The following is a 19,209-nucleotide window of genomic DNA, read 5'->3' as shown; positions in this document are numbered from 1 at the left end:
ACAGATTTGACTCTGGCCCCAGCCCCATATGTGTGCAGCTCCCCAGCAAAGCAGCAAGTTGCTCCTCTATGGGTCTTAAGGTAACACCGGCTGCTCTGACATCATGGAGGGAGGACCCCTGTCAGGTTGCCAAGGCAACACCAGCAGTTTATGACATCAGAGGCTGGAGGTCTTTGGTGCTCAGGGGGCTAGAAAGATTCCAGTTCCTATCAGCTAAAGTAAATGGGAATTCTACTTTTTCATGTCTTTGCTCACGTTGCCCTGGCTTGGGGTTGAAAAGCAAAGGCCTCCGGGGGGGTAGTGAGGAATTTGGCCAATGGAACGAGCCAAATCTCTCCTTCTCTTCACCAGATATCTCTGCGCTCTCTCTCCTCTCCTTTGGCATCTCCCTCTTTTGGGGCTTTGCCCAGTGGTATTTCTGCTCTGCCTTTTTTCCAAATCGCCCCTCCTGCTGTGCTCTCTTTGCATCCATCATGCTGTGTCCTTCTCACACCAGAGGCATTTGTTTCCTTTGATATCTCATCTCTCCTCTCTCCCCCTACCAAGCTCTGTGCAGCTCTGATCTGCTTCAGCACTCCTCCCTTTGCCTTCCATTTCCCTTCTTTGTACCATACTCTTTTCCCACCTCATCTTATTCTTCCATTCCTCCTTTCCCCCATTTTACCACTGTATTTATTCAGTTCATATTGCTTTTTCTGATGACCTTCCTCTTGAGAAATAATCTATCCTTTCTCTCCCTCTCTCCTTCTGTATCACTATTAATTCATGTTTTATTTCATTCTCCCAATTTTCATTAATCACCCCTTGGTTCCTCCCCTGCCCCCCCATTCCACATGTATTTTCATCCCTTCCTTTGCGCGTTCCTCATGTCATGCATTTCTCTACCCCATGCATTTATTGCACCCGGCCTCCCTTTCCTTTCTGTCACTCTATTCACCTCTGAAATTTTCCATTTTCTGCCCATATCTACCTCCTCCTTTTACCCTTCAAGCTCCTGAAGTCTGGAAAAACAATAATGGGCGTAAAACAAGGTAAACTCTCCAGACTCTTTATCCACCTTTCCCATTCTTCAGGCTGAATGAACCTGGCCCCTTGCATAAGATATCAATCGCTTCCGTCACACTAATGAAAACTGCCTCGTAAAGAATCATGCTGAATCCAAATATGATAAAGAGTGAGGACCCAGGAAAAAGATGAATTAGAAGGTAGAGAAAGAGCCACAGATGTCTAGAATGAACTGAAAGATAAGGGGCAACCAAGCAGGGTGGAGCTTAGAATCCCAGAGAACGTCCCTTTACAAAATCAAAGTTGACAGTGAATGAACATAATGGCCCTGACTGATGAAGGGGTTCTATGCCCCTGGAAGTCCAGTAAGTTGATTTCTTGGCCTGTTTATGTGCTTTCACAAACCATACTTCCCAACTCCCCCAGCCCCTTTGCTCTCTGGTACATTCGCTGCTGCAGTTAAAATGCTGGGTGAGAAGGTAAGGAATACAAGAAACTTAGGGTGACCAAGGATAAACGGTAGGAGGAGTGCAGATTGTGGGAACAAGGGTGAAGAAGAGGCAAAGGAGATCATGGGAGACAGGGATGGGGAAAAAAGGGGGTGAAACAAAATGGGGAAATGAAATGATATATAATGGTAAAGTGAGGGAAGGGAGGAAAACCAAGTCAGAAAGGAAGAGGTTTGTGGTGGGAAGCTCCTGGAGAGGCAGATGACACACAGGAGACCAGAGGTGAGGTCCTGATGGGGGACACAGGCACATGGCAAAGGGGACAGTCAACAATGCTAGGAAGTTCCAAAGCTCCCTGGGTGAAGATGGAAGAGGAGGCCATCCTGGCCATGCTGAAAGGGCACTCGAATCCTTGGGGGAGACACATCTGCTCCATCCCTCCACTCTTCCAGGCCTCTGACCAGTGACTACCACAAACATCAGTCATGACTGATAAGCAAACTCCAAAGCGGCCTGAAAAGGCCAGAGATATCCATTCAGACCCTGAAGGAAAGGGCATGGAGTCCTAGGTGGGTAGAACAGTCAGGCAGCCAAGGTGTAACACACAGTGACAGGGACACACAGGGAAAGGATCACCCGGGTAGGAGGTCACATCCGGAGATAGTGACACACAGACAGACTCGGAGATGGATGGGTGGGGAGAATGAATGAGGTGTAGAATGTCAAAATCCAGAGGTAGGGACACATGGACAGAGACCAGCGGGGCAACAGGAGCAGCAAAACGCGTGGTCGAGTTCTCGTTGATAGGGCTATTCAGAGAGAGGGACAGACAAGAGCAGATGGAGAGCTGGGGGCCAGGAGAGACACACTTCACCTTGAATAGGAGTAGAGGCCTCCCCTCACCTACTACTCACACCTTTCCAAAACAAAACAAAACAAACAAAACCCAACCCCCCCAAACCAACAAACAACTCAACTTCTGGCAAAACCTAAGATCGAAGATTAAGGGTATCCACGTCCTCTCCCACCCTCCCACCCCCCCAGCGCGCTTGCCCATCCATCTGCCTGCCTGCTAGCCGCCGTTCCTCCCCCATCCTGCGGCCGGCGGGGGGCCACCGAGACCCAGGCGCCTCCAGACTGACAGCTCCGAGCCCCCGCACTCCCCGGCCTCCCCTTCCCTCCGGGACCCCCGCTCCCTGCACAGCTCGGCGCGGCCCGTCTAGGCTCTCGTTACCCTCCATCTGTCCGGCTGGCTCCTGGTCCAGCCTCGAAACCTTTCCCTTCCCCGTCTCTACCTCCACCCCGGCATCTCTCTCTTCGCCCCATTCTCGCTCGCAGGCCCTCTCCTTCCCTCCCATACCCCTGTCCCTCCTTCTCCTCAGGCTCTCGGTGTGTCCGTCTGTCCGTCCGGGTCCCCTCCCCCAGTCCCTTCCCGTCCCTCTCCGTGCCCTCCAGCGGCAGTCTCCGAGCGCCTCCTCTCCCCTCCGTCTCAAGCTTCCAAAGAGCAAGGAAGGGAAGAAGAGAGAGGGAGAGGAGAAAAAAAACCAACCCAGCAGCATCGGAAATCGATGCACTTACACCTCAGCTGGAAGCAGGGACGGGAGTCGAACCGCGGCCGCCCAGCAGCGCGAGGCGGGGAGGGGAGGGGGTGGCTCTTGGAAGGGACTTCTCCGATGTGTTGATTCCTTTTTTTCCCCTCCTCCTCCCTCCCTCCAGCGCTCACTCCGGGGCGTCGGGGACGGAGATGGAAAAAATAAATAAATAAATTCACGGCGGTGAGGGAAGTGAAGGAAAATAATCAATGCTATTTGGCTGCGGCTGAAGTGTTTTCCCGGCTTCGTGAGGGGGTTTCCATTGATTCACCCTGGGCACTCGCTCGCTCCCTGCCTCCTCCTCCTCCTCCTCGCCCTCCTCCTCCTCCTCCTCGCCCTCCTCCTCCTCCTCCTCCTCCTCGCCCTCACTCCTCCGCCTCATTCACTGGCTGGAGCCGAGGCGTCCCACACAATGGAATAATCAATACCCAGGCGCCCGGGGCGGCCCCACTGAGCAGGTGCAGCGGCCCGCCCGCCGCGGAGTATGCCGGGAGTTGTAGTCCGCCCGCCCCCGCCCCGGCCCCCCGTTTCTAGAGCTTGTGTCCGCCTGCTTGGCTGGACTGTGGGCGGGACCCGAGGCCCGAGGACAGGCGGATAGCGGTCCTGGCCACCTGCTTGACTGTGGGGCCAGGTCCAAGCCGGTGCCTGCAAAGAGGGCAGGCTCCTTTAAACACTTTCCTGTCTTCTCCTCCTCTTCCTTCTGCCTGCAGAAATCGCACACGTGTTTTGTAATTTTGTTTTAAATCAGCTCTAGAGCAAGTCCTGGCTTCTGCCAGCTTCCCGGAGCCACTCGAGGCCTATCTCTCTTTCTTCACTCCCTTCTTCTTGCTTTATTAGTTCCTGTCCCTTCCAATTGGGCACTAGAACCTTATCTTCCACAGCAATTAGTCTTGGTCCCTGGGAGCTTCTGTCTCCTCCACGTGGTCACAGAGTCCCCAGAGTTGGGTGGGGGGAGCGGAGGTTCTGGCTCCCCATCCTCATCTTCAGTTTATCAGCTCCTATAAGCTCTCCTATATTCTAATAACAATAGCTGCTAAAATTAATTGACCGCATAGGGACAGTTCCAAGCACTTTTACATATATTAACTTATTCAATCCTCACAACTAGTCTCATTTTACAGTTGAGGAAACCAGGGCACAAACAAGTTAATTAACTGGCCCAAGGTCACACGGCCAATAAGTGACCTCTCCAGGATTCAAATCCTGATAGTCTGACTGCAGACCTCACACTAGCTGCTATAGCCTACTTCTCTTAAAAGAAAAAAATCCTGGAGTTCACAGGAAAAAAGGAAGGAGAAAGAAACTAACATTTTGAATCTCTGTGATGTGACAGTTTGTCACTGAATTCCTCACACTTAACTGTGAGACAGTCCACATTTTACCAAAGAGAAAACAGAGGTTTAGGGAGGTGGAGTTGCTAGCCCAATGCCAAACACCAGTAAAGTGAAGATGGGACTCAACTCCAGGTCTGTCTAGCTTTGGAGTCTGGTCTTTCCTTTTCCTTAAACTGCTGCCTTGGCCCTACTGGACTGGACTTTATAACTCACAGAAGAGATTAAGTCTTCTTCCTCTGGGCAACAAAACTGATAAGCAAAGGACAGATGAAAAGCAGGCCAGTGAAAGGAATTAGGGGCTGGGGTCCCTCCCCTCTCTGCACATTGGTACCTGTCATAGGATGTGGCGGGGTACGCCTTAAAGAGATCCCAAGTTCAGGATGCCATGTCTGTAAACCAGTGTCCTCTCCACAGTACCTCCCATGGGTCACGTGTTTCCAGAAACATACTGGGGAGAGGACAGGTATTGAGAACCTAGCACTTCGCACCCATCCTAGGAGCAGGCCCAGGAGCTGACAAGAGCCACTGTTCTTCAGCAAGCTACCTTACTCAAAGAATCAGACATGCAGTTGATGCCTCCAGCTAATCATAGCCCTGGGAGGGAGTAAGGAGAAGAAGCCTTCTCTATTTTGTCTCCCAAAGCAAAGGGCCATTCTCATGTCTTCCTATATTTTAAATGAACATAAGTATTTCTCCTATTCCTGACAAAGCCTGCTCAGGGGCCGCTGGACAAACTCCTCAGTCTGACACTCAAAACCTTTTCCAGCCTGCCCTCAAGTGTATTTCTAGATTCATTTCTTTCCTCTTACACATGGGCCAGGTGCTCTCCATCTTCTGAGCCTTTGCTCATGCTGTTCCTGTCACCATCTTGGTCTCCAACCGTTGAAATTCCATCATGTCTTTAGTTTTCATCCAAAATATCACTTCCTCCTCTTACAGAAAGTCTCCCATCCACCCTTCTCCTGAACATTCATGGGGATGTATTAACTCCCCTTTAAAACTCCAGAGTCTAGAATAGCTGTACTGGTCTTAGTTATCCTTTTTTTTTTTCCCCTAGCTCATTCCCACTGGCCTGCATTCAGTGGGACAGCATACTAGTTAATAAAATATTTGCTGGACAGCGTCTGAGTGAGTGGCTTGTATTCCAGGCCCATCGGCCAACGGGGTGAGGGGGTTGGAGACAGGACTGGGGCCTCAGCTCCTTTTCCATCCGACTCTCTCAACTTTAGGTCGAGTCCCGCTGGCGTTAATCGCAGCTTTCCTGTCACCATAGCGACGGGTGGGGCAAGAAAGCAAAGTCTCCCTTTGGAACTACAACTCCCATCATGCACCCGGGCCGCAGGGTGCCGACTCAGCCGGCGGCCTGAGAGCCGGGCCGCTCCCACCCCCGAGAGCGGCAGGGGTCTGGGAAGAGAAGCAGAGCGCAGGGAGATGGCCTCTCTCTCGGCCCACCGCGGAGGTTGCGGCCTCCCATAAGCTAGCAGGCTTCTCGGGCCCCGGCCTGCCGTCGGCTTCGCCACAGCGGGCCTAATATGGCCGCTTGTGCCGGGATCTCCCGGGTGTGCAGAGAACCGGGCCGAGGTCCGGGGCCAGGAACTGCTCCCGGCATTCCTCGCGGGCGTGGCGTGGGCTCCCTTCCCCCTTCTCCAGGTCCCGCGAGAGGGAGATCCTGGGGCTTTGAGGTGAGACCCGAGGCTCCGCTGGCCGTTGCTGTGGGGGGATCGGGCGGGGTCGCCACCGGCAGTGAGCCGCCGTCCTCCCGGGGTAGCATGGTGTCTAGCGGGCGCGTTGAAAGGACACCCGCTACACCTGCTTTCTAGAGAGCCCTTTGGATTGAGGGCATTTTCAGCAGTGGAAGGGGTCTAACTGGAGACTTATCCCTATTGCTGAACCTTAGAACATCAGAGACAAGAAGGGGCCATCCATCACAGAGGCAGGGAGGAAGGGCCCCCAACAGAGAGCCCTGTGACAGTGTGTGCGCTTCCTAACTTCTTCCGGGGGTAGGGGTCTTTGGGAGCTCAGCCAATGTTTGTTGATTGACTGATTGCAGGTAGCATGGCCCAGGGCCTGATTGAAGTGGAGCGAAAGTTCGTTCCCAGCCCTGGCACAGAGGAGCGGCTGCAGGAATTGGGGGGTACCCTGGAGCGCCGAGTCACTTTCCGAGACAGCTACTATGACACCCCTGAGCTGAGCCTCATGCGGGCTGACTACTGGCTCCGACAGCGAGAGGGCAGTGGATGGGAGCTCAAATGTCCCGGAGCATTAAGTGTTTCAGGACCCCACACTAAGTACATGGAACTCACAGCTGAGCCTGCAGTTGTGGCCCAGCTCTGTGAGGTGCTGAGGGCTGAAGTCCCGGGGGCTGGAGGCGTGGCTGCTGTGCTGGGCCCGCTGGGGCTGCAGGAAGTAGCTAGTTTTGTGACTAAGCGTAGTGCCTGGAAACTGGTGCCGCGCGGAGCTGATGAAGAGGAGCGGCCGCTCAGGGTGGACCTGGATACAGCTGACTTTGGCTACGCTGTGGGTGAGGTAGAGGCCCTGGTGCAAGAGGAGGCCGAAGTCCCAGCTGCCCTGGAGAAGATCAACAGCCTCAGCAGCATGCTTGGTGAGGGAGACAGGCCCTTCTGTGCTTCCCTTGCTCCTCTTCTGGGTGTACCCGCTGGGCCAGTTAGTGGGGAGGGTCTCGAGGCTATTTCTGGGGAATTACTTCAGCAATTTTCTAGAGGACCCGGTTTGCTTAGGGCTCTATCAAATCCGGTTTCTTCTTTTGCAGTAGTTGTCTAACCTGGATTGAATCCTTCCATGTGTCTCTAATCCATCCCAGTCGTTGTCTCATGTAGTTCTCATACCTCTAGTCACTGCAAGTGTCCTTCAGTTCTCTTTGTCAGTTCTCCTCTTCCATCTTTCCATCCATCCTTCCTTCCCCCAACTCCTGTCCTCTCACTTTTACAACTAAATCCTCATTTAATTTGTCCTATTGGCTTGAGTAAAAGGCGAGAACGTTGTGTCTATGTGACTGTGGGGCAAACGTTAGCAGATTAGTTTTTCCATTCCCAGGCTTAGCTCCCTTGTACACAGTTCATCCACAGGAGTATAGTGTCGTGCATGCCGTCGGGCCTTACAGCCCTGGAACGCTGCTCTTGCCTCCCCAGCAAACCCACAGCGAGTTCCCTGCTATCTGCCCGGCATGCTGCCAGGCACTAACATTCAGACACTGGCTTATTGTGACTCCACAGCACACAGGCTAGAATTCCCCGTGAATCCCAGCCCATGGCTGTAGCTGCGTCTCTTCTTCCTACATCCCTTGGTTTCTCTCTCTGTGTGCATCTCTGCATGTGCTTCATTACCAAGCTAATGAGCTTTGGCCTGGCTGGATAGGCTTTAATCTTGATTGGGGGGCAGACGCAGTAATTGAAATGAGTCGCTATTGAGGCACCCTCTGTCTTCATGGTGCCTGGGTGCCTTTCACCACTTCTTGCTGGAGGAGAGGCTCATGCTTGGCTTCCCAGGCCCACTGCTGCCTCAAGTGGCCCTCTTAGGCCCCGCTTCCCTAGGCTAATCAGGGAGTGGGCTGGCAAGTTAGAGAAGCTGGTTGGACGGTGTTCGGAATCCCAGTGCTGCCTTGGAAACAACTTTGGGGTCCAGCTGCGTGGGCAGGGAGAGTCAAAGCATTTTCGGCTCTGTCTGGTTCTCTGCTCATTCTCCTTTTGCCTGTAGGTGTGCTGGCGCAGGAGACGGCACCTGCCAAGCTGATTGTGTACCTACAGCGCTTCCGGCCTCAGGACTATCAGCGCCTGCTAGAAGTGTACAGCTCCACAGAGAAGCCTTAGGGGACTGGAAGATCCAGACGTGACACTGGGCTAGGGTGTCACTTGCCCGATGGGGAAGAAAGCTCCGGGTCGAATGAGGTTCATTCCTGGGCTCACTGTGCCTCTTCCTCTCTGGCTCCCCTTCCCACGGTGACTCCTCTCTCTCCAGCTCCGCCTGTTCCTTCCCCCTACCCTCAGCTATCCTTCCTGGAGCCCTCCCTGGCTGCCCCCTCTCCCTCATCCGTCAGATGCAATCTGTGGGCCGCCCCTCTCCCCTGGCCGCTAAGCAGCCTCCATTGATTTCCGCTCGTGTTTATAGGATTTCCACTTAGCCGTGATCAGTAGTTAAGCACAGGAAAATCCCTTGCCACCCTCCCTCCCTTGGTCGATGCCATTGATTCTGCCAGCGGCTCCTAAACCGCCTTACAGCTGAGTTAGAGATGAGGGGAGGCAGCAGGGATTTCCCTGCCCTGGGGCATGGGGAATAGCAGAAGGCTGGGGAAATGGGTGGGACTCCCTGTTAGAAATCTAGAAATTCTGGTTTGATGTTGCCCCTGTGCCCTGCTCTGGCCCAGAGGGTAGAGTGCCTCCTGTGGAAGTTTAGGGGCACATTTGCCCCCCAGCCTGGAAAGGGGTAAAAAGAAAACCTTTCTTTGTTGAAACCAGTTCCAAAGGCTTAGGGCAAGATACCTACTTCCTGTGTAAGAAGGCTCTTCCCTGGCTGTGCTTCACACACGTTTTCTACCTCAAATATGGCTTCCCCCCTCAGGCTTTATTGGGCTTTCACTATTTGTAGGGTTGGGGGCAGCCCCCCCACCCCAGTGGCAAGTACAGGACCAGAGTGCCACCTGCTGGCTGTCCTCAGATAGCGGCTCCCCTGGGCTTGGGGACGCAGGAGGGTTTCAGGCTGTGAGTGGAGGCCGAGTTACTGCCACGTCTCCACAGGCAAGTTGTTCACCTCAAAGATTTCCTGCACCGACTGGCCAAAGTGGTTGTAGGTGAGGCGCAGCTTCAGCCGCAAGGGGGCCTAGGAATAGGAGAGCAGAGACCAGGGTAAGCGCCAGTGACTCCCCCTTCACTGGGTCTTAGCCTCGAGGGGCTCCTGGAGCTCACCTTCTTAGGATTGAGGATTCTGAGGAGCTGGGTCATCGGAAGGCCACCCTGAGCTGGAACTGTGTCCCCACTGGGAGCCTGTAGCTGCAGCTGGAAACTCTGAACACAGGAGGTTGGATGGAGCACACCGCAGGGAGCTGGCTGGGCTCAGGTAACCCCTCCACACCCAACAGTTTTCAACCCTCTTCCCATAACTCCCCACGTGCCTGTCTCTGCAAGTCACTCCCTTCTCATCTCATCCTCTCCCCCACCCACCTCCTCTACTTAGTGGCCTTTTCTCCTAGAGTACCGAGGCCACCTCTGAATCCCAGTCTTCTACAAACCTTGGGCACAGCGGCCTGGCAGATGAAGTGGGTGACATCACCCCCTGAGGTGTTGGTGGCAGTGACAGTGATCAACAGCAAAGTAGGGGTTCCAGGGGGTCGAACGAAAGAAAGATCCAGCTGTAGTCCTTCGCGCTCAAACACTCTGAGATGTGGGATGGGAGCTACAGCAGGGAGAAAGAAGTGGCTCAGCGTATGGGCTGAAGATAACGGTTCACTCATTCAATAAAAATTAAACGAGCACCCATTGGGTGCAGGGCCCTGCTCGAGATGCTAGTGACAGAGTGGAGAAGATGCGGCCTCTGATGGAGCTAACAGCCTAGTCGGGGGGAGAGAAACAATAAACAAGAAAGACAATCACAGACTGTAATTGGTGCTCTGAAGGAAGCAAACTATGCCAGGATAACTGGGGGGAACTAACTGAAATAGGAGAGGTAGGGGAAGGCATCTGACAGTTTAGCTGAGGCCTGAAGGTTGAGAATGAGCCAGTCATTTTGATGTGCTGGGGAAAGGACATTCCATGTGAAAAGAATAGGAACGCCAAGGGCTTGAGGTGAGAGGGCCTGAGGAGCTGAGAGGGGGCCAGTGGAGCGGGTAGTGGGAAAGCATGTGAGGTGGGCAGGGAGGAAGCAGGGCCCGCAGGCCAGGGTAAGAAGTCTGGAACAAAGGGAAGATACTGGAGGGTGTCCAGGAGGAGACTGGCATGATGTAATGAAGCCTTTTACTAAGATGGGGATGTGATGGGGGTACACAGCAGGGAAGAGGGTATCAACCTGTCCTTGGCTTAGAAGGGGAAGCAGCCTGTTTCCACCGCCCCTTCTTTAAGACATCTCCCCTTTGCTGAGGCTTACCAGGGGGTGGGGGAGCACAGGGAAGGTTGAGGAGGTGTATCAAAGCGCCTCCTGGGGTGGGATCCAGAGGGGGAGGGTGCTGGGCGTCCCCAGAAGGGCCATCCAGGAGATCTAACAGATCCAAGAGCTTTGAGGCCTAGGGGAGAGGGCAGAAGTGTCAGGGCTGGGTATGGAAGCTGGACCATGCTCTTCCCCCTGGGACTCCCGGCCTCCTCACCTCGGGTTCTGTGGGGACAGGGGCTGCTTCCGAAAGCTGGGCTGTTTCTTTGCTTTCCTTTGCTTCCTCATCAACCTGAGAGCTACCTCGCTCCACAAGAGGTATCTTTTCCAGGATGGCAGCCCTGGGAGGATGGAATGCAGGTGTATCCCTCTGGGTAGACCCTGGGCTTTGCGCAAGAGGCACGTGGGAGGAGGGGTAAGAACACAGGGAGTCCTGGGCACATGGTGGGTCAGAAGTGCCCCTCTGATTTCCTAAGGTGGCACAGTCTTGCTGGCCTTCAGATGAACAAGGATGGTGGGAAGCCCACTTAGCTTCAGTGAACTGTGAGTAGGAGGCTCTGACTGGATGAGGAAGGACACAGGTGAGGATGAGACCCCTCCACCCAGAAAGGGACAGCGGGGAGCGGGCCAGGGGTTGGGTCCCACACTGCGGCAGAGTGGCGCACACACCTCATGTGGTCATACTTCCGGAAGAGGGTGTTATACTCCACCGCCCGCTGCTGCAACTCCACGTCCAGGCAGCTGCTGTAGATGGACACAACCTGGCGGATGCGGCTGGGCCGCAGGGTGGTGCGTGAGTGGGAAGGCTCGTCTGCCATGCCCTTCACCTTCAGGATGCGGCAAGAAAGGAAGAGGCCCCACAGACCACGGAGATACCCATGATTCTTGGCTCAAAAGGAAGAAGCTGGGCTTCCCTGGTGGCGCAGTGGTTGAGAGTACGCCTGCCAATGCAGGGGACGCGGGTTCGTGCCCCGGTCCGGGAGGATCCCGCATGCCGCGGAGCAGCTGGGCCCGTGGGCCATGGCCGCTGGGCCTGCGCGTCCGGAGCCTGTGCTCCGCAGCGGGAAAGGCCACAACAGTGAAAGGCCCGCATATTGCAAAAAGGAAAAAAAAAAGGAAGAAGCTAAGGACGGAGGAGTGGGGATCGGGGTGTGGGCCTGGACAGAAACTCAGAAACTGGGGGGCACAGTGAAGGGACATCTCTCAATGGAGGCACCAAGAAGAGGCTCTGTGGGAGGGGTTGGGACCCACTCTTACTTGTTGTCCCCACGGAGCCGGGTGCTGAGCTTCACGAGGGCTGTGAGGGCATATCCTCGGGTGGCCGGCAGGGACATATGGGACTGCAGCACCCTTTCCAGCAGTGCCAACACCTCCTCTTCCTCCACCTTCCAGGGGGACACAGGGAGTGACCCTGGGGCCAGCCCTGCCTCCCCTGGTATGTCCCTCCTCAGTGTATCCTCAATGCAGGACCTACCTGCAGGGGCTCAGTTTCCTCACAGCTCCCTTCCAGCAGGAGGTCCCCATATTCCCCGATGCACCAGGTTGCCACCTGCACCAGCGGTTGCTGCATGGGATGAGAAACATGATGGGCCTGTGTCTATGTCCCCTCCTCACTTCCAGACCCCATGGCATCCTTTAGGCAGTGCAGAGATGGTGGAGTTTGGAGGGGTGGGGAAAGGGAGGGGCCTCAGCACAGGGAGCAGTTATGAGCAGTTTTGTTAATTCGCTCCCAGCTCTGTCCTGGCTCCTGGGCTTCCTCTGCCCTCTGGTGGCCAAGTTTCAGAACTACATGGCCTAGGATGGACCTACAGATTATCGTACTAAATTAAGCCAGACATAGAAAGACAAACATTGTATGATATCACTTGTATGTGGAATCTAAAAAGTAATAAAAATGAATCTATATACAAAACAGAAACAGACTCACAGACATAGAAAACAAACTTATGGTTACCAAAGGGGAAGGGGGAGTGGGAAGGATAAATAAGGAGTATGGGGTTAACAGATACAAACTACTATATGTAAAATAAATAAGCCAGGATTTACTGTATAGCACAGGGAACTATATTCAATATCTTGTAATAACCTATAATGGAAAGTAATCTTAAAATATGTATGTATAACTGAATCACTTTGTTGTACACCCAAAACTAACACAATATTGTAAATCAACTATATTTCAATTAAAAAAAGTATCCTAGAATAAAATTCAGAAAGTAATGCAAAAACAAAAACAAACCTACATGGCCTAACCACAAGGGGTGCAGCAAGGATGGGGAGAAGTGACGGGGGGTCCTCCCTTGAGAAAGGGGTGGGTGGTTTCTGCCTAGCCTACTAAAGTAATATGGAAAGGGGGCTATACTGGTTGGCATCTGTGAATTCACTCAGCATTCAAGGTAATAATAAAACCGGGGCACACCGGTTAAGAATCTGCATGCCAATGTAGGGGACATGGGCTCGAGCCCTGGCCCGGGAAGATCCCACATGCCGCGGAGCAACTGAGCCCGTGCGCCACAACTACTGAGCCTGTGCTCTAGAGTCCATGAACCACAACTACTGAGCCCGCATGCCACAACTACGGAAGCCTGTGTGCCCTAGAGCCCTGCTCCACAACAAGAGAAGCCACTGCAATGAGAAGCCGCACACCGCAACGAAGAGTAGCCCCCGCTCGCTGCAACTAGAGAGAAAGCCCACGCGCAGCAACAAAGACCCAACGCAGCCCAAAAAATACCTATGGGGGACTTCCCTGGCAGTCCAGTGGTTAAGATGCCATGCTTCCAATGCAGGGGGCACGGGTTCGATCCCTGGTTGGGAACTAAGATCCCACATTAAAAAAAAAAAAAAAACCTAATACATGCAGAAAGAGCTTTTATCTATCTCATTTGATCAAGGCAGCTCCGGGAGATAGGCAGGGTAGAATGCGGAGTGGACCTAGCACGAAGGTAAATGAGTCATCTGTGGTTGCACAGACAGTAGGTGTCAGAGCCAGGACAGAAGTCCAGGTGTTCTAACTACAAACAGGGCTCTGTCTTTGAGTGTCTCCTCTGCTAAGTAGAGAGCTGTGACCCTGAGGGAAAAACAGTTGGGAATCAGATATATGGAGCAGGTGGCCCAGGAAGGGCTGGGCAGCCCCAGGCCTGGTGGTGGGAGCAGTACCTGGGAGATGTCCTCAGCCAGGGCGCTGTAGAGACGGCGCACAGAGTAGGCATGGAGCTCCTGGGCGCCCCCAATCAGCTGGGTCAGGTTGGCCACTGCGTCATCGCGCACATGGGTGCCTGCCTGGAGGGGTGAACGTGGCTGAGTCAGTGTGGTGAACCCTGCATGCTCCCGCCCAGCTCTCAGTCCAGCCCCCGCCTCACCGTCATCAGCACACGTAGGGTGGTGTCTATGTGCCACCGCTTGGTTGGGGCAAACCTAGGGGACATACGGCTCTTCAGTCCTGGTGCTGACGGTCCCTGGATTCCACCCTCTCTGCCTCCTGGGCACCCATCCCCTCACCTCTCTGCTGCCAGCAGGATGCCTGAGGCACAGTCGGCCTGTAGATCAGGGGGGCAGGACTCCAGAAAACCCTGCAGCTCCTGTGTCATGGCTTGCACGTTGGAGCTATTCACCAGAGCCAGGCTCAGTTCCAAGGCCCGCCTGGCAGGAGAGAGGTGTGTTTATACAAGGTAACCCAGGTCACCCTATGACATGCCTCAGGCCCCCGCTTCCCCAGGCACCTGTCTCCTTAGTCCCCTTTCTCCAGCTGCTCTGAGCTGGCCTGGGTCTTGGCCACCAGGTGCTGGGCCCTCTGCCCCGCCCTCTCGTTCCTCTGTCCTGCTCACCGGCTGAGGGACACATCAGGTTCCCGTAGACATTCCACCACGGTGGGGCGGTGCCGCTGCACAGCACTGTGATCAGACTGCACCAGCCTCAGCAAGGACGTCAGGGCTACGTACCTGGCCAGAGCAGGAGAGGCCCTGTCATGCCATGACCGTCAGCCCTCCCCCACCCCGTCCTGCCCTGGGTATAGGAATAAGAGGCTGGTGAATCCGGAGACTCTGGAAGAAGGAGGGCAGAGGACCCAGGGCTCAGTGACACAGCCCAGCCAGACACCTGGGCCTATTACCTAATGTTCCTGTCACTGTTGAGCAGGAAGCGGCCAAGAATGTTGACAGCTAGAACCTACGGAGGCAGAGGTTGGGGACAGTCAGGGAAGGAGCAACCTGCTCATTCAGGAGTGGGGACTGCGTGGCACAGGATGACCAGGGTGGGGAGGAGAAACCAGTGAACAGGACCTTTCTGCCTGGCTGGGGCGGGTGGGAGGGGCCCCAGGGGGGAGGGGCACACGGAAGGGTACCCGCAGGCCTGCTGCAGAGCGAATGTCCATGATGGTGAGCACCGTCTCAAACAGGACCGCGTTGCCCGCATTTCGGCTGGTGTCTGTGTTCGTGGCTACCTGTGTGGATGCGAGAGAAGATGCATTCTAAGGGGCTCCGTCCTCTCCTCAGGTCTCTGAAAGGTCTCCATCATATCACCCCTCAAACAGCTAACAAGGTTCCCTGAGCTCCCGCTATGTGCCAGGGGCTACTGCACTGAGACAGACTGTGTCCCTGTCCTCAGGGAGATCCCGGTCCAGAGGGAAATGGAGACGTTATCATATGGCCACCGCATGGTGAGTGGTCATGTGAGGGATGCGCAGGGCCAGTGGGATCACAGAGCAACACACTTAACTGGCAACCCCACCCCCACCTGGGCCAGCAAGTCATTCATGGTCTCACTGCTCTCCTCGTGGTTCCGGCCCAGAATCCGAAGCAGACGAAGTATCTGGACCTGAAATTGGGTTAAAGGTTGCGGGGGGGGTTCTTAGGGGAAGGAGTCGTGGGGCTGAGGAGAAAAGTCCAGCACTGAGGAGAGCGTTGTGAGGGGTTTGGCTGGTTCCCGAGAACCTCCCTGGCCCTCCCCCCACCTCCACTGGTCCCTTGGGCCCTGGGAGGGGTTCAGAGGTGTGTGAGGCCAGGGGATTTGAGGACAGGCTTTTTAAACATATTGTTACCAAACTGGATTTTCTGGCCTTCAGGCATCCCCCTCCCCACAATGGTCCTGGGAGAACCTGGTGCCTGCCACCCTCCCGCCCAAGACACTGACTGAGCCCAAGTGTTCTCTGGGAAGCGACCACTAGCCATGGGCTTACTAAGCTCTTTGTTCTAGGGATATAGCAGGGAAGGGTCAGCCCACCTGCAGGAAGGGGTCGCTGACTCCAGATATGCTGTGTTCTGTGGAGTATCCCGTCGTCACCAGAGTCCGGAGGATGTGCACCAGCTGGGGCACCATCTGGAGAGAGGGCAGTGCCTGGTCTGAGCATCCTTCCTAATCCTCTCGATCTTCAGCCCCATTCCAACCCTACTGCCCTTTTCTTCCCGGCCCGGGGCCCGCCCCTTCACCAGCCCACCTTTCGGAAGTGCTTGAGGGCCGCAGGGCTTCGTTCGCAGAGTTCCGTGATCAGCGTGATGGTGCCCAGCAGGATGCCTGGGTCAGGGTGGGGGAAGTGAGTGGTGGGCCGGAGTACAGGGGAGTCTACTGCGTGCATGTGTTTGTGTGCACGTGCTACCCTTCTCCCAGGAGCTGCTGTTCCCATCCCACGTCTCCCTTCTGTCCACAGCCAGAGCTGAGGCAGGGGACGAGGAGCCCCACGGCCTTACCGTGGTGGTGCTCATGAAGCAGTTGGGCACAGGGTGGGAGGAAGATGTTGGAGAGCTCAGGGACCTTCCGGATCATGTGCACTGCAGTCAGAACAGCCTGCAGAGGTCAGGGGTCTCAGAAGGGGCAGGGGTCTTCTGGGATGGACTGCCCTCCACACCTCTGCCACGTGGCAGACGGGACAGTTTCTGGAGGCGCAAGTGCCTAGAACCTGCCATCTCACCTTCTTGCGCACATAGGCGCTAGGCTGCAGGAGCAGTTTCTCCACCTCAGTGGCCAAGTCCCGGCACATCTCAGCAGAGCCCGTGGCACTCAGAGTGCACAGGGCCAGGCCTTGTACAGCCTGAATCCCTTGGCTCAGGTCACTGCACAGTTTTGGGAGGATGGTCAGTCAAGCCTCTGAAAAACCCAGCCCTTCCCAGTACCTACAGCAGGCAACCCCCTGGGATTTCCCAGTTCCCCACTCTCCCATCTCCCTGATTCCAAGCGCTTCCCAGAACTCTCTCACTTCTTGATGCTGTTGGTAATGAGCAGGTGGGCATCCTGCCTCTCATCCAGTAGAAGCATGGCCCCCAGGTAGCCCAACCTCTTGTCTGTGAACCTGGGGGAGGCGATCAGTTTCAGGCACTCCATCTACAGGGAAGGGGGCAGACCAGGAAGGGGCAGGGGTGAAACCAGAGGCACTAACGTCCCTTTTCCATCTTCCTCCTTTACACCAGATTAATCTGTGAGGGCAGCATATCCCATGACCCTCCCGTCAACAAGAAGAGAGGTCTAGGAGATTCAGTTAGTGGGTAGTTTCAAGGAAACAGGAGGATGGGAAGAGAGGAGGAAGTGCCCTGAATGGCGCTGGCCAGAGAATGAAGGGTTCAGCCCAGCTGATGACCAGTTGGGGTTATACTGCGGAAGGAGGTCTGTGGTGCATACTGTGAGGGCTCAGAAGCTTTGTAGAATAAAGAAATCGGGACACAAATAGGTGAGGGGGTCCGAGACGGTGCTCCACTAGCTTCTCTCATCAAACTTAGAAGGGAGGCATCCCTGCCCGGTACCTGTCCAAAGTGGGCGGGGTAGCCTAACAGGTGGACGTAGAGCAGTTTGGCCAGCTGGCGGTGCCTGTGCAGAGGGTCCCCATCGCGGAAGGAGGCCCGGATGTGGGCGCACTCCTTTTGGATCACCTCCCGCTCCTGGGCCTGGGTCTTGGCCTCACGAATCTCCTGGATTAGATCCTGAAGCTTCAGCAAGGACGAGGACGCCACCATCCTGGGGGGCAAAGCCCGGGAGCGGAGAGGGCTTTAACCCTCTGGCTGGAAGCGTCTGGCCTTTCTGCACAGGCTTGCCCTGTGCCAAGTTCCTGAAGGCTTGGGTCCCACCGCTACCTTAAAACTGAGCCCTTTCCCCACGCGGGTCCCCAAATTCCGCCCCCTCCTCACCGCGGGAGGAGACCTCCACTACGCATGCGTCCCCGCCCCACTCCACGCCCGTTGCTACCGAGCATGCGCCGGAACCCCGCCTATTTCCACCCCCCCCCCCCCGCCCCACCTCTTTTCCCTCAGTGTACACCTGGTTTCCCATCTCTAGGTTAGCCATTCCCTTCCTTCTAGAGCCCAGCGCTATTTCTTCCTCCGGAACCGCCGTTCACTTCTCAGGCGGCCTCAGCTTCCCCACACCAGGACGCCAGCCCTAACGCCAGCCTCACCTGGCTTCAGTCTCAACTCCGCTCCTCTCCCCACAGCGCTTCCTGGTACTAGCCCCGTCGAGCGTTGGGACTTGGTCTGGTCCTTCCCTCTCCCCGCCCCCATCACGGGACCCCGCCCCTCCTGAGCCGACCGGCAGAGCAGTCTTGAATCCTCTAGCTCAGGCCTTCCTGGTTTGGAGTTGAGCGGAAGGAACTCTTAACTATTTAGGGCCGGCGAGAGTGTAATAACAGGCCTGGGGGTCCCCAAGAGGGCTCCTTTACCCGGAGAGCCTCTGAGAGCTTGGTTTGAAGCCATCACACCCAAAGGAGAGGACAATTTCCCCCCCCTTTTTTTGAAATTTTTTATTAATATATTTTTTTTTGTTAAATTTCTTTGTATATTTTTTTTCCTGCAAGACTTGGTGTTGGTGGCACTGTTGTAGTTTAACTTCAATCCCAAATTCCATGAAATACAAATTAGAAGTAAAGGTTGAGAGGGGAGGAAGAGGGAGGCAGGCCAAGGAGTAAACAGAGTTTGACTAGAAAAAAAGAAGAGTTTGTGTGTGGTGGGCATTCCCAGGCAAGGCCATTCCTTGAGGGAGGGGGTTGGCAGGCAGCTTGCCTCTGCCTCATGCAGGGGAGGGAGGAAAGATCCTCTGGGGACCCTACAGTACCCTCTTCCTAGGGCTTCCTGCCCCCAGGGGAAAAGCTAGTACCAGGGATCAGCCACAACCTCAAACAGGGCTCTCCACCCACCTCTCGCCCGGGTTTGACTCTCACCTCTGCTGTGCCTGGAAAGTGTGTGAGAGACTGGCTTCCTTTGATCCCCTCCTTCTGTTGGTTTCCCATTTCACAAGATTCTGATATGATGGGGGAAGGGATATAACCCACTTAGGGACTACTAAACAGCTTCTGCTGCCCTGTGATTTCTTATTAGCTTGTCTGGTTTGTTCTCCAGAAATGCCTTCCCAGCCACTACTGCCAGAGTTGGGGAGTGGGGTCCTTGCTCAGGTGCCTCTAACCCTCTGCAGTAGAAATGCCTCCTTCAGGTCCCTTAGAAATTTAATCAAAGGCCACACGTGAGTCCAGACCAACCAAACAAACTTTTAGGGGGAGAGAGAAAGGTGGGAGAGGGTGGGCTTGGCCGCATTGGACATTCTCTTTCCTTTACACGTTGCTCTTGACGTGGCATGCCACCCTAGGGGGTTGGATGAGGGGCTGGCTGTTGAGGAAAGAAAGAGGGAGAAGATGCTGGGGAGCCATCCTACTTTTCCTTCCCCTCATCTCCTTCAGGGAAGGATGGAGCTCGGGAAGAACCTAGCTCAGTGCTTGGAGGTGAGGTAGGATCCTCCAACGTCAGAGATGGAGGCTGCACCCCCTCC

General features: G+C 55.0%; 2 protein-coding genes across 7 annotated transcripts; one reads left to right on the top strand and one right to left on the bottom strand.

Annotated features, from left to right (window-relative positions):
- The first annotated feature begins 4,925 nt into the window (after positions 1 to 4,925).
- THTPA (thiamine triphosphatase) lies at positions 4,926 to 8,232 on the top strand. 2 transcript variants are annotated; one of them, XM_079913247.1, is made up of 3 exons: positions 4,926 to 6,062; positions 6,431 to 6,982; positions 8,095 to 8,232. In XM_079913247.1, the coding sequence occupies exons 2-3, from the start codon at positions 6,436 to 6,438 to the stop codon at positions 8,205 to 8,207; spliced, it is 660 nt and encodes a 219-aa protein (XP_079769373.1). In that variant the 5' UTR covers positions 4,926 to 6,062; positions 6,431 to 6,435; the 3' UTR covers positions 8,208 to 8,232. The 2 variants fall into 2 exon arrangements, with proteins under 2 accessions (XP_079769373.1, XP_079769372.1); XM_079913246.1 differs by lacking the exon at positions 8,095 to 8,232 and having other exon boundaries at positions 6,431 to 8,078.
- An 847-nt stretch (positions 8,233 to 9,079) lies between these two features.
- AP1G2 (adaptor related protein complex 1 subunit gamma 2) lies at positions 9,080 to 17,913 on the bottom strand. 5 transcript variants are annotated; one of them, XM_079913240.1, is made up of 22 exons: positions 17,849 to 17,913; positions 17,202 to 17,412; positions 16,661 to 16,785; positions 16,376 to 16,517; positions 16,155 to 16,251; positions 15,905 to 15,981; positions 15,691 to 15,786; positions 15,205 to 15,285; positions 14,813 to 14,911; positions 14,582 to 14,637; positions 14,298 to 14,411; positions 13,972 to 14,112; positions 13,833 to 13,887; positions 13,630 to 13,752; positions 11,948 to 12,037; positions 11,731 to 11,858; positions 11,143 to 11,247; positions 10,691 to 10,814; positions 10,474 to 10,609; positions 9,623 to 9,786; positions 9,300 to 9,398; positions 9,080 to 9,213 (listed from the first exon to the last, which is right to left on the bottom strand). In XM_079913240.1, exons 2-22 carry the CDS (start codon positions 17,409 to 17,411, stop codon positions 9,112 to 9,114), a joined length of 2,364 nt encoding a protein of 787 aa, XP_079769366.1. In that variant the 5' UTR covers position 17,412; positions 17,849 to 17,913; the 3' UTR covers positions 9,080 to 9,111. The 5 variants fall into 5 exon arrangements, with proteins under 5 accessions (XP_079769366.1, XP_079769367.1, XP_079769370.1 ...); XM_079913241.1 differs by lacking the exon at positions 15,205 to 15,285; XM_079913244.1 differs by lacking the exons at positions 14,582 to 14,637; positions 15,205 to 15,285; positions 15,905 to 15,981; ... (3 more) ...; positions 17,202 to 17,412; positions 17,849 to 17,913 and having other exon boundaries at positions 15,691 to 15,765.
- Positions 17,914 to 19,209: the final 1,296 nt, after the last annotated feature.

The sequence above is a fragment of the Stenella coeruleoalba genome (genome assembly GCF_951394435.1).
Source record: "Stenella coeruleoalba genome assembly, chromosome: 2".
NCBI lineage: Eukaryota > Metazoa > Chordata > Mammalia > Artiodactyla > Delphinidae > Stenella > Stenella coeruleoalba.
Note: the sequence above shows the minus strand (reverse complement) of the source record. Positions and strands in the feature narration are given on the sequence as shown.